Source organism: Saccopteryx bilineata, chromosome 7 (genome assembly GCF_036850765.1).
Source record: "Saccopteryx bilineata isolate mSacBil1 chromosome 7, mSacBil1_pri_phased_curated, whole genome shotgun sequence".
NCBI lineage: Eukaryota > Metazoa > Chordata > Mammalia > Chiroptera > Emballonuridae > Saccopteryx > Saccopteryx bilineata.
Window position 1 is genome coordinate 106,866,812 of NC_089496.1, and position 17,841 is coordinate 106,884,652.

Here is a 17,841-nt window from a genome sequence, read left to right on the forward strand (position 1 = left end):
GGTGTTCTTGTTCCATCTCTAGGTTTTGGGACCGACTCAAGAGTGGGCCTGAGGCTGGTGAATGGAGGTGACCGGTGCCAGGGCCGGGTGGAGGTACTCTACCAAGGCTCCTGGGGCAGCGTATGCGATGATGAGTGGGACATCAATGATGCCAACGTGGTGTGCGGGCAGCTGGAATGTGGCTGGGCCGTTTCAGCCCCGGGAAGCGCCCGGTTTGGTCAGGGCTCAGGGCCGATTCTCCTGGACAACGTGCGCTGCTCAGGGCACGAGTCCTTCCTGTGGAACTGCCCGCACAACGGCTGGAACTCGCACAACTGCAACCATGGGGAGGACGCCGGCGTCATCTGCTCAGGTGGGCCTCTGACATGGGCACGCCCCCTGCTGGGGTGGCATGGCTGAGAACAAATGCCCTCCCCTCTTTAGGCCCCTCTCTGAAACCCCATGTACCCTGGCACTGGCGTTTGTCCCAGGGCAGCTGGCATCCATGGTATCATGTCACCTGCTCCAGCTGAGAAACAGCTTGGTTACCACATGTGCCCAGCATCCTGCAGATATTGCTGAAATTGGTTCAGAGGTGACTGTGGCACCTTTGTTCATGACCAGGACCAAGCATTCTGAGGGCGGGGGTGGGGGGCTTTTCATTTTACTGCAGACACGTGAGCTCCCCTCCCACCCCAGAGTTAACCAGGGGCCCCCTCAGGACAGCGTCCTTTGTCGGGTATGGGGGTGGGAAGAGGTAACAACCTCCCCTCCGGGATGGCTGAGTCACTGTGGGCTCTCCCTGAGTCTGACGCAGAGGAGAGGACCTGACACTGAGTTCAGTTATGAAATACAGACAGAGCGGTGGGAGCAGGGGGACGTGTGAGATGACAAGTGGCCCATGAGCGGAGTGCTGAGCCAGGGAGGGCTCGGGGACGGTGACGGAGTGCATGGGAAGTCTAGGAATTGGTATAAAGCCTCAGAATTATCACACTTCATCGTGGAAAAATTGTGGACTACATCAACCCATTTATTTTCTCAGTCTTTGCAAAATCCTTGGGTGTGAACGCAAAGTCTATGGTGGCCTGATTCTGGTGGCCGGGGCTTATATCTAGGTATGAAGTCTTCAGGCACAGCGAGGCAGGCAGTGACAGTGCATGGAGCATGGTGCTGTCCCAGAACTACAGGACAGACTGTGACTCAGCGTCACCAGCAAAGCAGGAGCTCAGGGTGTGTGGGTTGTGTCTTCAGTCTGGTGGGCACCTGTGTGCTGTGTCTGACTCTCCTTCTCTTCCTCACAGCTGCTCAGTCCCAGTCCACACCTTGGCCAGGTGAGTCCCCCTGACTTATTGTGGTTTGTCCCTGTGTTCTCTGACCACACATGCCCTTTCTCTCCACACTAGGCAAATCACACTTGGGGTACATAGCTTTCACTATCTGTCTCAATGCCTCTTAACTAGACATGGGGTTCACAAACTCCTGTCTGTCCATCAATTCTCTGAGTTTTCACCAAACACTCATATTCTGGCCCAAAGGACAGCTGCTTCAAATCAGAGAAGTGGCCATGTGTCCTTTGAATGGGTTTTGCTACAGTCTGTGCTGAGGACAGTTTTATGGAGAATAAATGTCAATAACCACTAAGCAGCTGTTGAGAAGCAGCTGGAACAGCCAGGTTCTCTCAGTCCCTCACATTTTACATGACCCTGAGATTCAGCACCGTCCCATCTGCACCCCAAAGAGGCAGACACTGTGCTCAGGGGCGCAGGGTAACAGTGATTTTGGTCTTGTGGAACCCGGCACATGTGATTGGCTCCAGGCTCTTGACCACGCCCACTGACTCTTTCTGGCCAAGCTCAGGGTCTTGTAGCCCCTCAGATTTGTCAGTGAGTACGTGGCCAGGAAAGGGAGATGCAAAAGTTTTCTTAAAAGAGAGTAACATGCCAAATTAGAACATGGAGGCATCACTCTGATCTCCTGCAGGACCATTAACCCCTAGGTGAGCAAGACGTTGGGCACTGTAATGCCGGTTGCCAAGGCCCGGCAGGTCCACATTGGATTCAGGCTGACGGTAGAAAAACTGTGGAGCCAGCATGGGTTTAATACCATTTAATAAAGTGTCACAATGGCAGACAAGCACACAGGCAGGGGAAGCTGCCTCGCAGGCAAACAAACAGCAAAATGGCAGCTCACAGTGGCGGGTAGGCAATCTGTATCTGCAATCCCCCATCTCTCTTGAGCGCAAGCACCCATAGCCTTATACAGGCCATGCACACGCGCCTCTGCCAGGTGGTCCCGCGCTAATGTGAACTGCTTGCAGCTGGTAAACCAGGGAGCAAGCCAACACGGCTGCCCCACAGGCACACACAGGTGGCAAGTGGCAGAATGAACATGGAAATTGTCAAGATGCTAGACGCCAAATGCTTTTTTTTCTTTAATGAGAAGAGAGGAGGCAGAGTCATATTACCACAGGAGCCCCGACCGGGATCCACCTGGAAAGCTCATTAGGGGGCGATGCTCTGCCCATTGGGGCCCTTGCTCCATTGCAACCAGGCCATTTATTTAGTGCCTGAGGTGGAGGCCATGGAGCCGTTGTTAGAGCCCTGGCCAACTCACTCCAATTGAGCCCTAGCTGTAAGAGAGGGAGGGAGGGAGGGAGGGAGGGAGAGAGAGAGAGAGAGAGAGAGAGAGAGAGAAGCAAGAGGGGGAGGCGTGCAGAAGCAGATGGGTGCTTCTCCTGTGTGCCCTGACTGGGAATCGAACCTGGGATATTCACCTACCGAACTGATGCTCTACCACTGGGTCGACTGGCCAGCACCGAGACACCAAATTTCTAAAGGACTCCTTGTGGTGATGCCTAACTAGAGCCTTTCTCTTTGTTGTCAGTTCCAGAAACGTGGACAGCTACAACTGCCCCAATAACGGAAACGATAATAGGTAAGTGTTCCCATCACCCTCCTGGGGCTCTCTCTCTGCTTGTGAGTCCAGGCTGGGGTGGAACGTGATAGACAGAGGCTCCAGATGTGCCTCCTGATCCTTGTCCCTGTGGTGGGCAGGCAAGAAAGGGGCCTCTGAGACCAGGTCCTAGGTGTGCCATGGTTGTGGTGACGTGTCTGCAGTGGGATCCAGGGAAGAGGGTCTTCAGAGATTCCCGTCCAGTGCTCAGTGTAAACTCAGTCCTGCTGAGACCCCTCTGCTGGCTCAGGTCTTGAGCTGAGTTCCCGGGCAGAGGGGCTGAGAGTGCGTGTCCTCCCGTGTCTGGCAGAGGTCGTGTCACCTCCTAGGGCTTTGTCAGGTCAGCCAAACGTGGAGGTGCCAACAAGCTGCCAAACAGTGGGAAATGCCACTGGAGCCATGGAGCTCTGTCCCGGGTGGATTCGGGGGGCAGTCCTGCTCACCTCCATTGGGTGGTCAGTGGTGCTCCCCTACATCGGATCTGCTGTTGTTGAACAGCTGAAAAGCCAGGTTCTCTCAGTCCCTCTATTTTATATCACCCTGAGAATCTGCACCGTCATATCTGCACCCCAAAGTGGCAGACACTGTGCTCAGGGCTGCAGGGTACCAGGTGATTTTGGTCCTCTGGAGACCAGGACGTGTGATTGGCTCCAGGTTCATGACCACGCCCACTGGCTCTTTCTGACCAGCCTCAGAGTCAGGGCTGCCCCTTAGTACTGCTAGTGAGTACAGGGTCAGGAGAGGGAGACGCAAACAGAGAGGAACATCCGAATTAGAACGTGGAGACATCCGGCTGATTCCCTGCAGGGCCACTGACCCCTAGCTGAGCAGGGTCCTTGTGTGCACATAAGTAGTGAATGGAGTGATCACCATGGGAATTGTCATCATGTCCGCCACCAAAATTTTAAAGTGGTGCTTGTGGTGATGCCTAACTAGGGCTTTTCTCTTTGTTGTCAGTTCCAGACACATGGCCAAGCACAGCCGCATCAACGGAAACAACAACAGGTAAACATCCTCATCACCCTCCTGGGGCTCTCTCTCTGCTTGTGAGTCCAGGCTGGGGTGGAACGTGATAGACAGAGGCTCCAGATGTGCCTCCTGATCCTTGTCCCTGTGGTGGGCAGGCAGACAGGGGCCTCTGAGACCAGGTCCTAGGTGTGTCATGGTTGTGGTGACGTGTCTCCAGTGGGATCCGGGGAGGAGGGTCTTTGGAGACCCCATCCCGTGGTCAGCATAAACTCAGTCCTGCTGAGACCCCTCTGCTGTCTCAGGCCTGGAGCTGCTCTCCCGGGCAGAGGGGCTGAGAGTGTCTGTTCTCCTCCTGTATGCCAGAGGTCATGTCACCTTCTAGGGCTTTATCTGAAGTCAGCCAGGACCACAAGGGTACCAACAAGCTGCCAAACAGTGGGAAATGCCCCTGGAGCCAGGGAACTAATTCCTGGGTGGCCCTATGTGGATGCTCACCTCTGTCGGGGTGGTCACGGGCGCTTCCCCACATTGGATCATCTGAGAGCCAGCAGGATAAGGTTCCTCTACTCCTTCCCTGTGATGAAGGTTAATCCCAGGACATGCCCAAAACCAACGGCCTGCCTAGGGAATTTGGCCATGAGGACGTCCCCTGAGTCTAGGTCATGCCTCAAGCCTGGCAGCTCAAAGCAGGCATGGAAAAGGTGTTCTTGTTCCATCTCTAGGTTTTGGGACCGACTCAAGTTTGGCCCTGAGGCTGGTGAATGGAGGTGACCGGTGTCAGGGCCGGGTGGAGGTACTCTACCAAGGCTCCTGGGGGACTGTGTGTGATGACGACTGGGACATCAGTGACGCCAACGTGGTGTGCAGACAGCTGGAATGTGGCTGGGCCATGTCGGCCACTGGAAGTGCCCGGTTTGGTCAGGGCTCAGGGCCGATTCTCCTGGACAATGTGCGCTGCTCAGGGCACGAGTCCTTCCTGTGGAACTGCCGACACAACGGCTGGAACTTGCACAACTGCAACCATGGGGAGGACGCCGGCGTCATCTGCTCAGGTGGGCCTCTGACATGGGCACGCCCCCTGCTGGGGTGGCATGGCTGAGAACAAATGCCCTCCCCTCTTTAGGCCCCTCTCTGAAACCCCATGTACCCTGGCACTGGCGTTTGTCCCAGGGCAGCTGGCATCCATGGTATCATGTCACCTGCTCCAGCTGAGAAACAGCTTGGTTACCACATGTGCCCAGCATCCTGCAGATATTGCTGAAATTGGTTCAGAGGTGACTGTGGCACCTTTGTTCATGACCAGGACCAAGCATTCTGAGGGCGGGGGGCAGCTTTTCATTTTACTGCAGACACGTGAGCTCCCCTCCCACCCCGGAGTTAACCAGGGGCCCCCTCAGGACAGTGTCCTTTGTCAGGTATGGGGGTGGGAAGAGGTAACAACCTCCCCTCCGGGATGGCTGAGTCACTGTGGGCTCTCCCTGAGTCTGACGCAGAGGAGAGGACCTGACACTGAGTTCAGTTATGAAATACAGACAGAGCGGTGGGAGCAGGGGGACGTGTGAGATGACAAGTGGCCCATGAGCGGAGTGCTGAGCCAGGGAGGGCTCGGGGACGGTGACGGAGTGCATGGGAAGTCTAGGAATTGGTATAAAGCCTCAGAATTATCACACTTCATCGTGGAAAAATTGTGGACTACATCAACCCATTTATTTTCTCAGTCTTTGCAAAATCCTTGGGTGTGAACGCAAAGTCTATGGTGGCCTGATTCTGGTGGCCGGGGCTTATATCTAGGTATGAAGTCTTCAGGCACAGCGAGGCAGGCAGTGACAGTGCATGGAGCATGGTGCTGTCCCAGAACTACAGGACAGACTGTGACTCAGCGTCACCAGCAAAGCAGGAGCTCAGGGTGTGTGGGTTGTGTCTTCAGTCTGGTGGGCACCTGTGTGCTGTGTCTGACTCTCCTTCTCTTCCTCACAGCTGCTCAGTCCCAGTCCACACCTTGGCCAGGTGAGTCCCCCTGACTTATTGTGGTTTGTCCCTGTGTTCTCTGACCACACGTGCCCTTTCTCTCCACACTAGGCAAATCACACTTGGGGTACATGGCTTTCACTATCTGTCTCAATGCCTTTTAACTAGACATGGGGTTCACAAACTCCTGTCTGTCCATCAATTCTCTGAGTTTTCACCAAACACTCATATTCTGGCCCAAAGGACAGTTGCTTCAAATCAGAGAAGTGGCCACGTGTCCTTTGAATGGGTTTTGCTACAGTCTGTGCTGAGGACAGTTTTATGGAGAATAAGTGTCAATAACCACTAAGCAGCTGTTGAGAAGCAGCTGGAACAGCCAGGTTCTCTCAGTCCCTCACATTTTACATGACCCTGAGATTCAGCACCGTCCCATCTGCACCCCAAAGAGGCAGACACCGTTCCATCTGCACCCCAAAGGGGCACAGGGTAACAGTGATTTTGGTCTTCTGGAACCTGGCACATGTGATTGGCTCCAGGCTCTTGACCACGCCCACTGACTCTTTCTGGCCAAGCTCAGGGTCTTGCAGCGCCTCAGATTTGTCAGTGAGTACGTGGCCAGGAAAGGGAGATGCAAAGGTTTTCTAATGGAGAGGGTTATCCTGAATCAGAACGTGGAGGCCTCAGGCTGATTCCCTGCAGGACCACTGACCCTTAGCTGAGCAGGAGGCTTGGGCACGCACAAGTAGCAAGTGGCAGGATGCACGTGGGAATTGTCATGATGCTGCCACCGAATTTTTAAAGGACTCCTCGTGGTGATGCCTTACTGGGGCCTTTCTCTTTGTTGTTACTTCCAGTCACATGGCCAACCACAACTGCCTCAACAACGGAAACGACAACAGGTAAACGTCCTCATCACCCTCCTGGGGCTCTCTCTCTGCTTGTGAGTCCAGGCTGGGGTGGAACGTGATAGACAGAGGCTCCAGATGTGCCTCCTGATCCTTGTCCCTGTGGTGGGCAGGCAAGAAAGGGGCCTCTGAGACCAGGTCCTAGGTGTGCCATGGTTGTGGTGACGTGTCTGCAGTGGGATCCAGGGAAGAGGGTCTTCAGAGATTCCCGTCCAGTGCTCAGTGTAAACTCAGTCCTGCTGAGACCCCTCTGCTGGCTCAGGTCTTGAGCTGAGTTCCCGGGCAGAGGGGCTGAGAGTGCGTGTCCTCCCCGTGTCCGGCAGAGGTCATGTCACCTCCTAAGGCTTTGTCAGGTCAACCAGGACCATGAAGGTGCCAACAAGCTGCCAAACAGTGAGAAATGCCACTGGAGCCATGGAGCTCTGTCCCGGGTGGATTCGGGTGGCAGTCCTGCTCACCTCCATTGGGTCGTCAGTGGTGCTCCCCTACATCAGATCTGCTGTTGATGAACAGCCATAAAGCCAGGTTTTCTCAGTCCCTCACATTTTACATCACCCTAAGATTCAGCATCATCACATCTGCACCCCAAAGTGGCAGACACTGTGCTCAGGGCTGCAGGGTGCCAGGTGAATTTGGTCCTCTGGAGACCAGGACGTGTGATTGGCTCCAGGTTCATGACCACGCCCACTGGCTCTTTCTGACCAGCCTCAGAGTCAGGGCTGCCCCTTAGTACTGCTAGTGAGTACAGGGTCAGGAGAGGGAGACGCAAACAAAGAGGAACATCCGAATTAGAACGTGGAGACATCCGGCTGATTCCCTGCAGGGCCACTGACCCCTAGCTGAGCAGGAGGCTTGGGCACGCACAGGTAGCAAGTGGTAGGATGCACGTGGGAATTGTCATGATGCTCATTGCCTAATTTTTAAAGGACTCCTTGTGGTGATGCCTAAGTACGGTCTTCTCTTTATTGTCAGTTCCAGACACATGGCCACCCTCATTTGTACCAACAATGGAAACGACAACAGGTAAATGTTCCCATCACCCTCCTGGGGCTCTCTCTCTGCTTGTGAGTCCAGGCTGGGGTGGAACGTGATAGAGGCACCAGATGTGCCTCCTGATCCTTGTCCCTGTGGTGGGGAGGCAGACAGGGGCCTCTGAGACCAGGTCCTAGGTGTGCCATGGTTGTGGTGACCAGTGGGATCCAGGGAGGAGGGTCTTCGGAGACCCCCCTTTGCTGCTCAGTGTAAACTCAGTCCTGCTGAGACCCCTCTGCTGGCTCAGGCCTGGAGCTGCGTTCCCGGGCAGAGTGGCTGAGAGTGTCTGTCCTCCCCCTGTATGTCAGAGGTCATGTCACTTCCTAGGGCTTTACCTGAAGTCAGCCAGGACCATGAGGGTGCCAACAAGCTGCCCAAAATGTGAAATGCCCCTAGAGCCATGGAGCTCTGCCCTGGGGGGCCCTGTGTAGACTCGGGGGACAATCCTGCTCACCTCTGTCGGGGTGGTCACGGGCGCTTCCCCACATTGGATCATCTTAGAGCCGGCAGGATAAGTTTTCTCTACTCCTTTCTTGTGATGAAGGTTAATCTCAGGACATGTTCAAAGCCGACAGCTTGCTTAGGGAATTTGGCCATGAGGACGTCCCCTGAGTCTAGGTCATGCCTCAAGCCTGGCCACTCAAACAGACATGGAGGAGATGTTCTTGTGTCATTTCTAGAGTCCGGGACTGGCTCTGTTCTGGCCCTGAGGCTGGTGAATGGACTTGACCGCTGTCAGGGCCGGGTGGAGGTACTCTACCGAGGCTCCTGGGGAACCGTGTGTGACGACGGGTGGAACACCAATGATGCCAACGTGGTGTGCAGGCAGCTGGGCTGTGGCTGGGCCACGTGGGCCCCTGGAAATGCCCACTTTGGTCAGGGCTCAGGGCCGATTCTCCTGGATGATGTGCGCTGCTCAGGGCACGAGTCCTTCCTGTGGAACTGCCCGCACAACGGGTGGAACTTACACAACTGCAACCACGCGGAGGACGCCGGCGTCGTCTGCTCAGGTGGGCCTCGGGCACCTTTGGTCTCCCTTTCATGGGGTTGATGTTTCCTCAGCACGTTTGCTCTTAAATTCTGTTTCCTGTCAGTCTCTTCACTCTTCTTGTTCCCTGGAAGTTTCCTGAGCTCTCAGCCTAGATCATGTTAGCCCGTGGCCTGCTGCCAGGCACTGAGAAGGCGAATTAGGATCCAAACATGGAGCGAGAATCAAACTTGTTCTCCCTCCTGGGAACATGCGGGCCAGCGGCAAGGGCCAGGTGTAGGGACACTTGGGACCGGGGGCCCATGGGCTAGGCGTGTGGCGGCCCTTCCATGACCGGCCTGAGTTGGGGCTCGTGAATCCCTGATGTAACTCTCTGCAGAGGATTTCGATGCAGTCTGTGCACACAAGGTTCGTCCTGCGAAGAGCAGTGACCCCTAGGAGGCCTGCTTGTCATTGCTTACGGTCAGGCCCGAAACGCCCCACGTGGGACTTGGGCCTGGAGCTGGACCTGTCACCTTTGCCACCTCTGTGAACTGCTCACAGTTGCACGGGAGAGGGTTTTCTTGGGTCAACTCGGTCAGTCTATCTAGACACAGAGAAAATCCCCTTGACATTGAAACAATGCGTGCAGTCTTCCTGGATTCTGACAAGGAGCATCTTTCTAGGGTTAGATGGCAAATACCCCGCCCTTTGTGGCAGGGGACAGACCAGATTGAGCATCTGACCCACAATGTCTTCCCCTTGTGTGCTTCTAGCTGTGACACCTTCTGTGCCCATGTGTGCTCTGACCCCCTCTCTCTCTGTCCCACAGCTTCCTGGGTCCCGTCCACAGCCATGACAGGTGAGTCCTGCTGCCTCTGACCGCTGCCCCCCTTCTCTTTTCTACCCGCCCTCACCCCCGCAGCTGCAGGAGGGACTGTGGAGGTGTCCGCCTCCCGGTCCCTTTCCTGATCACTCCAGAGTGTGTACATGGGTTCCGGCTGAGCCCACGACACATCGGTCCCCTGGTCTGGCTCAGTGGGATAAGAGCATGCTGGCTGCAGTGCTCGCCTGCTTCTGGTGACAGAGGAGGCTCAGTCCTGGGGTCATTTCTACCTGAACGCTTTGTCTGGGCCCAATGTTATGGGTGACAGGCGAACAGAGATCTTTTACGCCATCCACTCCCTGCAGAGCCGAAGGGAGGGAAGGCTTTTACCAAAGAACACAGTGTCAGGAGAGCACTGTGACTGCCCTCACAGACTGTACCACCTCATTGTCACTGTTAAGGACCTTCAGGGGCATGGTTTTGACTCATGCTCGCTGCCAAAGTTTTAAAGGACTCCTTGTGGTGATCCCTAAGTATGGTCACTCTTTGTTGTCAGTTCCAGACACATGGTCAAGCACAGCCGCACCGACAACGGAACGGGCAACAGGTAAGTGTTCCCATCACCCTCCTGGGGCTCTCTCTCTGCTTGTGAGTCCAGGCTGGGGTGGAACGTGATAGACAGAGGCTCCAGATGTGCCTCCTGATCCTTGTCCCTGTGGTGGGGAGGCAGACAGGGGCCTCTGAGACCAGGTCCTAGGTGTGCCATGGTTGTGGTGACGTGTCTGCAGTGGGATCCAGGGAAGAGGGTCTTCAGAGATCCCCCTCACTGCTCAGTGTAAACTCAGTCCTGCTGAGACCCCTCTGCTGGCTCAGGTCTCGAGCTGAGTTCCCGGGCAGAGAGGCTGAGAGTGCGTGTCCTCCCATGTCCAGCAGAGGTCATGTCACCTCCTAGGGTTTTGTCAGGTCAGCCAGGACCATGAAGGTGCCAACAAGCTGCCAAACAGTAGGAAATGCCACTAGAGCCATGGAGCTCTGTCCCGGGTGGATTCGGGTGGCAGTCCTGCTCACCTCCATTGGGGGTCAATGGTGCTCCCCTACATCGGATCTGCTGTTGATGAACAGCCATAAAGCCAGGTTCTCTCAGTCCCTCACATTTTACATCACCCTAAGATTCAGCATCATCACATCTGCACTCCAAAGTGGCAGACGCTGTGCTCAGGGCTGCAGGTTAACAGGTGATTTTGGTCCTCTGGAGACCAGGACGTGTGATTGGCTCCAGGTTCATGACCACGCCCACTGGCTCTTTCTGACCAGCCTCAGAGTCAGGGCTGCCTCTTAGTACTGCTAGTGAGTACAGGGTCAGGAGAGGGAGACACAAACAGAGACGAACATCCGAATTAGAACGTGGAGGCATCCGGCTGATTCCCTGCAGGACCACTGCCCCCTAGCTGAGCAGGAGGCTTGGGCACGCACAGGTAGCAAGTGGTAGGATGCATGTGGGAATTGTCATGATGCTCACTGCCTAATTTTTAAAGGACTCCTTGTGGTGATGCCTAACTAGGACTTTTCTCTTTGTTGTCAGTTTCAGACACATGGCCAAGCACAGCCGCACCAACAGAAACGACAACAGGTAAATGTCCCCATCATTCTCCTGGGGCTCTCTCTCTGCTTGTGAGTCCAGGCTGGGGTGGAACGTGATAGACAGAGGCTCCAGATGTGCCTCCTGATCCTTGTCCCTGTGGTGGGCAGGCAGACAGGGGCCTCTGAAACCAGGTCCTAGGTGTGCCATGGTTGGCTCTCTCTCCCTGGCTACAGAGCTTCTCAGCCCCCACTGTCCCGGACCCCAATCCCAGATCATCACCAGACCCAACCTTGATCCTTGATTCTACGGCCCCCTCTCTGAGCCTGCCTTGTTCTCTCTCCAGGCTGGCGGGACACGACAACTTCCTACGGTGAGCGGTGCTGGGGTCCAGCCAAGGCGTCAGCGTTCATCCCTGTAGTCAACAGGCCTGGCAGAGCTCTTGAATCTTGGGTTGAGCTTCCGTGCCCGTCACCTCATCCCATGTAGAGGGTTTCCTCTGTCCCCTAGAATGATGGACTCCCTTAACCTGCCAGTTATTGGACACGTTAGGACGTTCTGGTGTGCAAGTCACGGGAGCCCGACTCAAACGCTCTTTAGCTGGAAGAGAATTCCATGGCTCACGGATTTAGGACATTTAGTGGTAGGTGGGAGGTTTCGCTACAGGTGCCGCTGGATCCAAAAGTCCCAAGACCGCCCCCACGCACTTTACTCACCTCTACTTTCTTATGTGTATGGGTCTCACCATAGCTTGCTTTCCGCACGTGGGGGGTAGTTGCCAGCCCCGTCTACATCCCACCAAGAGAAAGACTCTGTTGATCCTAGTCTCTCGGGTGACGAGTCTCAGGAGGACTCTGAGCAGCTCGCTTGGCAATAGGTTTCTTCTCCTGAATCATCTCCATGTGCTCTGCTGGCCCGGCCAGCGTGTCACGCCCACGTTCACAGTCCCCAGGGGAGTGCGGGGACGATGTGACACTAGGCCCTACTTCTACCTCACCGGAAGTGGTTCTGGGTGTGGTTGTTCTTTTAATAGGGAGGGGGTTTCTGTTACAATGAAAGTCAGGGCAGGAGATCTGAGACACATGCAGGAGCGCTCCCGATGGGAGCGTGCCCACTGCCGTGCTCTCTGCTGAATGGGGCTGTCGCGTCCCCAGCCCCTGGTCAGAGGAGCAAAGCCTTGCCCCTCCCCGGGGCATCGACCCAGGTCTGCACTCTGCACTCGAGCTGGCCTCTGGCCCAGGGCCCGAGTCTGAGCTGGTCCTGTGCATGTCCACGGAGGAGCTCATAGGGCTCCCATGTGCCCTGTAAGCCTGGTCCTTCTCCTTCCTTGGGGACAGTCGGTGTCACGGCTCATCATGGCTATGGCCCTGTGGTGGGACCATGACCCTGGACTCTGTGAGTCGGGATGGGGGGAAACAGCCCCATAGTTTCTGCTTCCCTGTCCTTTCAGTCACTGGATCTCCCCTGACCACAGCGTTGACCATTGTACAGCGCACGGCCCTGTGGTTTCAGTGCCGTCACAGACGTGAACAACCATCACCACTATTCGGTTCCAGAATTTCCCATCGTCCCCGATAGAAGTTGCACACCCAGACCCCTTTTCCCCGCAATCACGGGTCTGCGTTCTGTCTCTGTGGCTTCGCCTCTTATGGATATTTCATTTTAATGGAACCGGACAACCCGTGGCCTCTGTGCCTGGCGTCTTTCCCTCGGCATAACCTTTCACCCCTGCTGCAGCTGTGTCGAGACTTTCCTGCTGCGGCTCCACAGCAGTTCATTGCACGGATAGACCACATTGTATCGATCCACCTATCTGTGGATGGCCATTTGGGTTGCTATTGCTGGGTCACGTGATAACTTGATGCTTCACTTACTGTGCGGACGTTGAGCTGGTTACCAAAGGGGCTGCACCATTCTATGTTGCCATCGGCCATGCGTGAGGATTCCGGTTTCTCTCCATCCTCACCAACACTTAGGTGTCTCTTTACTGTGTCCGTCCGTCCCAGTAGGTGTGAGATGGCATCTCATTGTGGTTTTGATTTCGTTTCCCTAGTGACTAATGGTGTTGGGCATCCTTTCCTGTGCTTGTTGGCCATGTATGTATATTTTTTGGAGAACAGGGCCCTCACTGTACAGGTACTAAGCCCAAGGGCCAGAGTGACCAGACCATGGTCAGTGCCCTAGGCCAGCGAGGGAGGGATCATGATGTCCAGGCTGCTGGTGTCTCTGGCGAATGACCTTCCTCCAAGGAAGCTGACCCAACTCTGCCCATCTTCTCTTTTCTGCCACTCCAAGGATGCCCAGCTAGGTGTCCGTGACAGTCCCTCCTGCCCACTGTCACAGTGTTCAGTGGGTCCACGGTTTGTTTACGATTTGGGGCAGACGTAGGGTTTGAAGGTGACCTGAGTCAGTGCTCAGTGGAGAAGGAGCCTCCAGGAATAGCCCCAAGCCCAGTGGGGTGGGGTCCCCTTGGATAGGGGTGAGTCAGCTGAAGGCGGAGTTTCCAAAGAACGGGTCTGAGGACTGTCCCTTGGTGGGGGGCTGGGCAGCTGTCCCTGGTGGTGTCCTGCTGCAGGAATCCAGGTGGAGCCCAGCGATCACTGCTGAGGCAGACTGCTGGCTTCCTCTCTTTGCCCCCGCATTACACGGCCTTGCTGGGCATTGTGGGGACCCAAGAGAGGACACACATGGGGTCCTATAAAACAGCCCCTTGAATATAAGGGAAATGAGCAGGATTTGGTCAAGCCCTGTTGCTGGACAACACCAACCCGCCCCCCAAAGTCTTGGCCCCTGGAAGAATTCTGAGCCTCACTCACCCCTGGGAACCTCTTCCTTCAGGACACACAGGAGAGAGTGAACTTTTCTGTCCCCTCCTAGGCTCTGATTCCGGGCTGGCCCTGCGGCTGGTGAACGGAAGCGACTGGTGCCAGGGCCGGGTGGAGGTCCTGTACCGAGGCTCCTGGGGCACCGTGTGCGATGACAGCTGGGACATGAATGACGCCAACGTGGTGTGCAGGCAGCTGGGCTGCGGCCGGGCCACACAGGCCCCGGGGTACGCCCGGTTTGGTCAGGGCTCAGGGCCGATTGTCCTGGACGACGTGCAGTGCTCAGGGTACGAGTCCTACCTGTGGGACTGCCGGCACAGAGGCTGGAACTCACACAACTGCGGACACCATGAGGACGCAAGTGTCATCTGCTCAGGTGGGCCTCCGAGACGATGGGCCTCTGAGACAGCGGGGCCTCTGAGACAGCGGGGCCTCTGAGACAGCGGGGCCTCTGAGACAGCGGGGCCTCCGAGACAGCGGGACCTCCGAGACAGCGGGGCCTCCGAGACAGCGGGGCCTCCGAGACAGCGGGGCCTCCGAGGCAGCGGGGCCTCCGAGGCAGCGGGGCCTCCGAGACAGCGGGGCCTCCGAGACAGCGGGGCCTCTGAGACAGCGGGGCCTCTGAGACAGCGGGGCCTCTGAGACAGTGGGCCTCCGAGACAGCGGGGCCTCCGAGACAGCGGGGCCTCCGAGACAGCGGGGCCTCTGAGACAGCGGGACCTCTGAGACAGCGGGGCCTCCGAGACAGCGGGGCCTCCGAGACAGCGGGGCCTCCGAGACAGCGGGACCTCCGAGACAGCGGGGCCTCCGAGACAGCGGGGCCTCCGAGACAGTGGGGCCTCTGAGACAGCGGGGCCTCCGAGGCAGCGGGGCCTCTGAGACAGCGGGGCCTCCGAGACAGCGGGGCCTCTGAGACAGCGGGGCCTCCGAGACAGCGGGGCCTCCGAGACAGCGGGGCCTCCGAGACAGTGGGCCTCCGAGACAGTGGGGCCTCTGAGACAGTGGGCCTCCGAGACAGTGGGCCTCCGAGACAGCGGGGCCTCCGAGACAGCGGGCCTCCGAGACAGTGGGGCCTCTGAGACAGCGGGACCTCCGAGACAGCGGGGCCTCCGAGGCAGTGGGGCCTCTGAGACAGTGGGCCTCCGAGACAGTGGGGCCTCCGAGACAGCGGGGCCTCCGAGACAGTGGGCCTCCGAGGCAGTGGGGCCTCTGAGACAGTGGGCCTCCGAGACAGCGGGCCTCCGAGACAGTGGGCCTCCGAGGCAGCGGGGCCTCCGAGACAGCGGGGCCTCCGAGGCAGCGGGGCCTCCGAGACAGTGGGCCTCCGAGACAGTGGGCCTCCGAGACAGTGGGCCTCCGAGACAGCGGGCCTCCGAGGCAGTGGGCCTCTATTTGCGTGTGGTTTTCTTCAAGTCAGGGCTCCCCCTGCCCTGAGCTCCTCTCCTCCTGAACTTCCCTGGAAGGTGGGCCATTTCCCTGAGAACATCACCAAGAGCTACTGGCACCCCTCAACTGTATGGGTGGGCTGCGGCTCTTCCCTAGGTAGGCCCCTAGAGCAGACTAGGTTGTAATAACAAACTCCCCCAAGAGCTTTTTGGGGCAGATGAACCCCTGAGGTTTGTATTCAGCTCCTCTAGACAGCAGCCGGGAGCGTTCCTCAGTGCCTTGAGGGGATGGGCGTTGGCACCTAAGGTCTCTCTAAGGTCCCTTGGGAGCCTGTGTTGCATGGCCTGGGCGCTGAGACTGACCGCGTTCTCTTCCCTTTCCGGCAGCTTCACAGATACATACTACCACCCCAGGTGAGTCACCGCAGCGAGCCTTCCTCTCGGGAGCCCCACCCGCCGTTTCCCCAGTCTCCGAGGGACGTGCAGGCTCCTTCTGAGGAGGGATTTCTCTTTGAGGACTCTGGAGTTTGCGACAGTGACCAGCGGAACCCCCAGGACCACTGCTGTCCCTGAGCATAGCCTGGGGAGTCCCCCTGACCCCCCTGACCTGGCCATTACCAGTCGCTGGTGCTCATAGGGAGAGGGTGCAGTGGAAAAGGTTTTGGGCCTCTGGTCATTTCAAATGCAAATAATGGTCCTGATCAACCCAGGGAGAACTGTGACCATTTTAGAAACATGGCCAAGTCAAACCCTTTCCTACAAATGTTTATCTGTTAAAGAATTCCTCCACATCGAGAGCGCCACCCCAAAGTGTTCTTTGTGTCCAGATGAAAATATTAGATGCCCAATACGGTGGGGAAGTGCTACCACTGTGAGGCTCCCCGTGACCATTCAGTGTGAACTGGAGTGGTCAAGGCTCCGAGAAGTCCTGTCATAAGGCAGAGAATTTGACTTCCTCTGTCAAACTATCCGCCATGGGAGTTAAAAACTTGCTGGTAAAATCCTAAAACCACTTCCTTTTCTTTCTAGATTGGTGGCATCCACCATTTACAACCACTGGCAGTAAGTATCAGGTTTCTTCATCTCTCACATAGGGCCTGGCGCTCTTATCCCCAGGAGTGGCTGTCCATGCTGTCCTATGCTGAGTGCACAGCCTCTCTCCACCTGCACACCCAGCCTCCCCAGATCGGCCCACCACCCTGCCCCTGCCTGCATCCACACAGCCAACACCCTGCTTGCACACGTGCAGCCTTCATATCGCCCCTGCTAGCTTGATAACTTTTTTTTTAATTAAGTGAGAGGCAGGGAGGCAGAGACAGACTCCCGCATGCACCCTGACCCAGATCCACCTGGCAAGCTCCCTACCAGGTGATGCTCTACCCGTCTGGGCTGCTGCTGCTCTGTTGCTCGGCAACTGAGCTATTTCAGTGCCTGAGGCGAGGCCATGGAGCCTTTCTCAGTGGCCATGGCCAACTTTGCTCAAACCATTCAAGCCATGGCCATGGGATAGGGAGACAGAGAGAGGAGAGGGGTAGAAAAGCAGATGGTTGCTTCTCCTGTGTGCCCTGACCAGGAATCAAACCCAGGACATCCACACACAGAGCCAACGCCCTATCACTGAGCCAATTGGCCCGGCCAATAAAATTTGTTTAAACGAAGGGGATCTCCTTCTCCTTTTTCTGAAGTAAACATGATAATTGATTCTTCAAAGAATAGACATAAAGCCTTTTATCTCTTAGCGAGTCTCCAAAGCTTTGGGAGGAAGAAAGGAGATACTAAATGGATATTTCACCAACAACCACGCTTTTAAAAAAAAAGTTGTTTTTTTTTTGTATTTTTCTGAAGTTGAAAACCAGGAAGCAGACAGACAGACTCCCGCATGTGCCCGACTGGGATCCACCCAGCACGCCCACCAGGGGGAGATGCTCTGCCCATCTGGGGCGTCGCTCTGTTGCAACCAGAGTCATTCTAGCGCCTGAGGCAGAGGCCATGGAGCCATCCTCAGCATCTGGGCCAACTTTGCTCCAATGGAGCCTTGGCTGTGGGAGGGGAAGAGAGAGACAGAGAGGAAGGAGAGGGGGAGGGGTGAAGAAGCAGATGGGTGCTTCTCCTGTGTGCCCTGGCCGAGAATCGAATCCGGGACTCCTGAACGCCAGGCCAACGCTCTACCACTGAGCCAACCGGCCAGGGCCAACCATGCTTTTTTATGCAAAGTTTACCTGACGACAGACACGCACAGTTCAGCAGCTTTTTATTGCTCTTGAGAAATTGCTCTCGCCATCATTTTCAATGCCAGCTACACCCACAAATTATTTAGCGCATCCCCAGTTGCTGGGCATTTTGGTTATTTATATTTTTTTATTATTATAAATGATCCTGTGATGAAAAATATTTTTATAAATAAATCTTTGCATGCCTCATTTTCTTTTTTCCTTTAAAACAGATATAGATTTA

General features: G+C 56.1%; 1 protein-coding gene across 11 annotated transcripts in view; it reads left to right on the forward strand.

The window, feature by feature from the left end:
- The window catches only part of DMBT1 (deleted in malignant brain tumors 1), a 55,810-nt gene that overhangs the window by 27,171 nt on the left and 10,798 nt on the right, over window positions 1-17,841 (forward strand). For 7 of the 11 annotated variants that reach the window (XM_066240158.1, XM_066240160.1, XM_066240153.1 and 4 more), the window contains 16 exons: window positions 23-352; window positions 1,281-1,310; window positions 2,863-2,913; window positions 3,889-3,936; window positions 4,623-4,952; window positions 5,878-5,907; window positions 6,723-6,767; window positions 7,746-7,796; window positions 8,486-8,815; window positions 9,605-9,634; window positions 10,155-10,205; window positions 11,181-11,228; window positions 11,524-11,550; window positions 14,055-14,378; window positions 15,775-15,801; window positions 16,417-16,449. In XM_066240158.1, the coding sequence (XP_066096255.1) occupies window positions 23-352; window positions 1,281-1,310; window positions 2,863-2,913; window positions 3,889-3,936; window positions 4,623-4,952; window positions 5,878-5,907; window positions 6,723-6,767; window positions 7,746-7,796; window positions 8,486-8,815; window positions 9,605-9,634; window positions 10,155-10,205; window positions 11,181-11,228; window positions 11,524-11,550; window positions 14,055-14,378; window positions 15,775-15,801; window positions 16,417-16,449 (1,785 nt within the window). The remainder of the gene's footprint in view (window positions 1-22; window positions 353-1,280; window positions 1,311-2,862; window positions 2,914-3,888; window positions 3,937-4,622; window positions 4,953-5,877; window positions 5,908-6,722; window positions 6,768-7,745; window positions 7,797-8,485; window positions 8,816-9,604; window positions 9,635-10,154; window positions 10,206-11,180; window positions 11,229-11,523; window positions 11,551-14,054; window positions 14,379-15,774; window positions 15,802-16,416; window positions 16,450-17,841) is intronic. The other 4 variants (XM_066240163.1, XM_066240157.1, XM_066240161.1 and 1 more) reach the window with 4 other exon arrangements.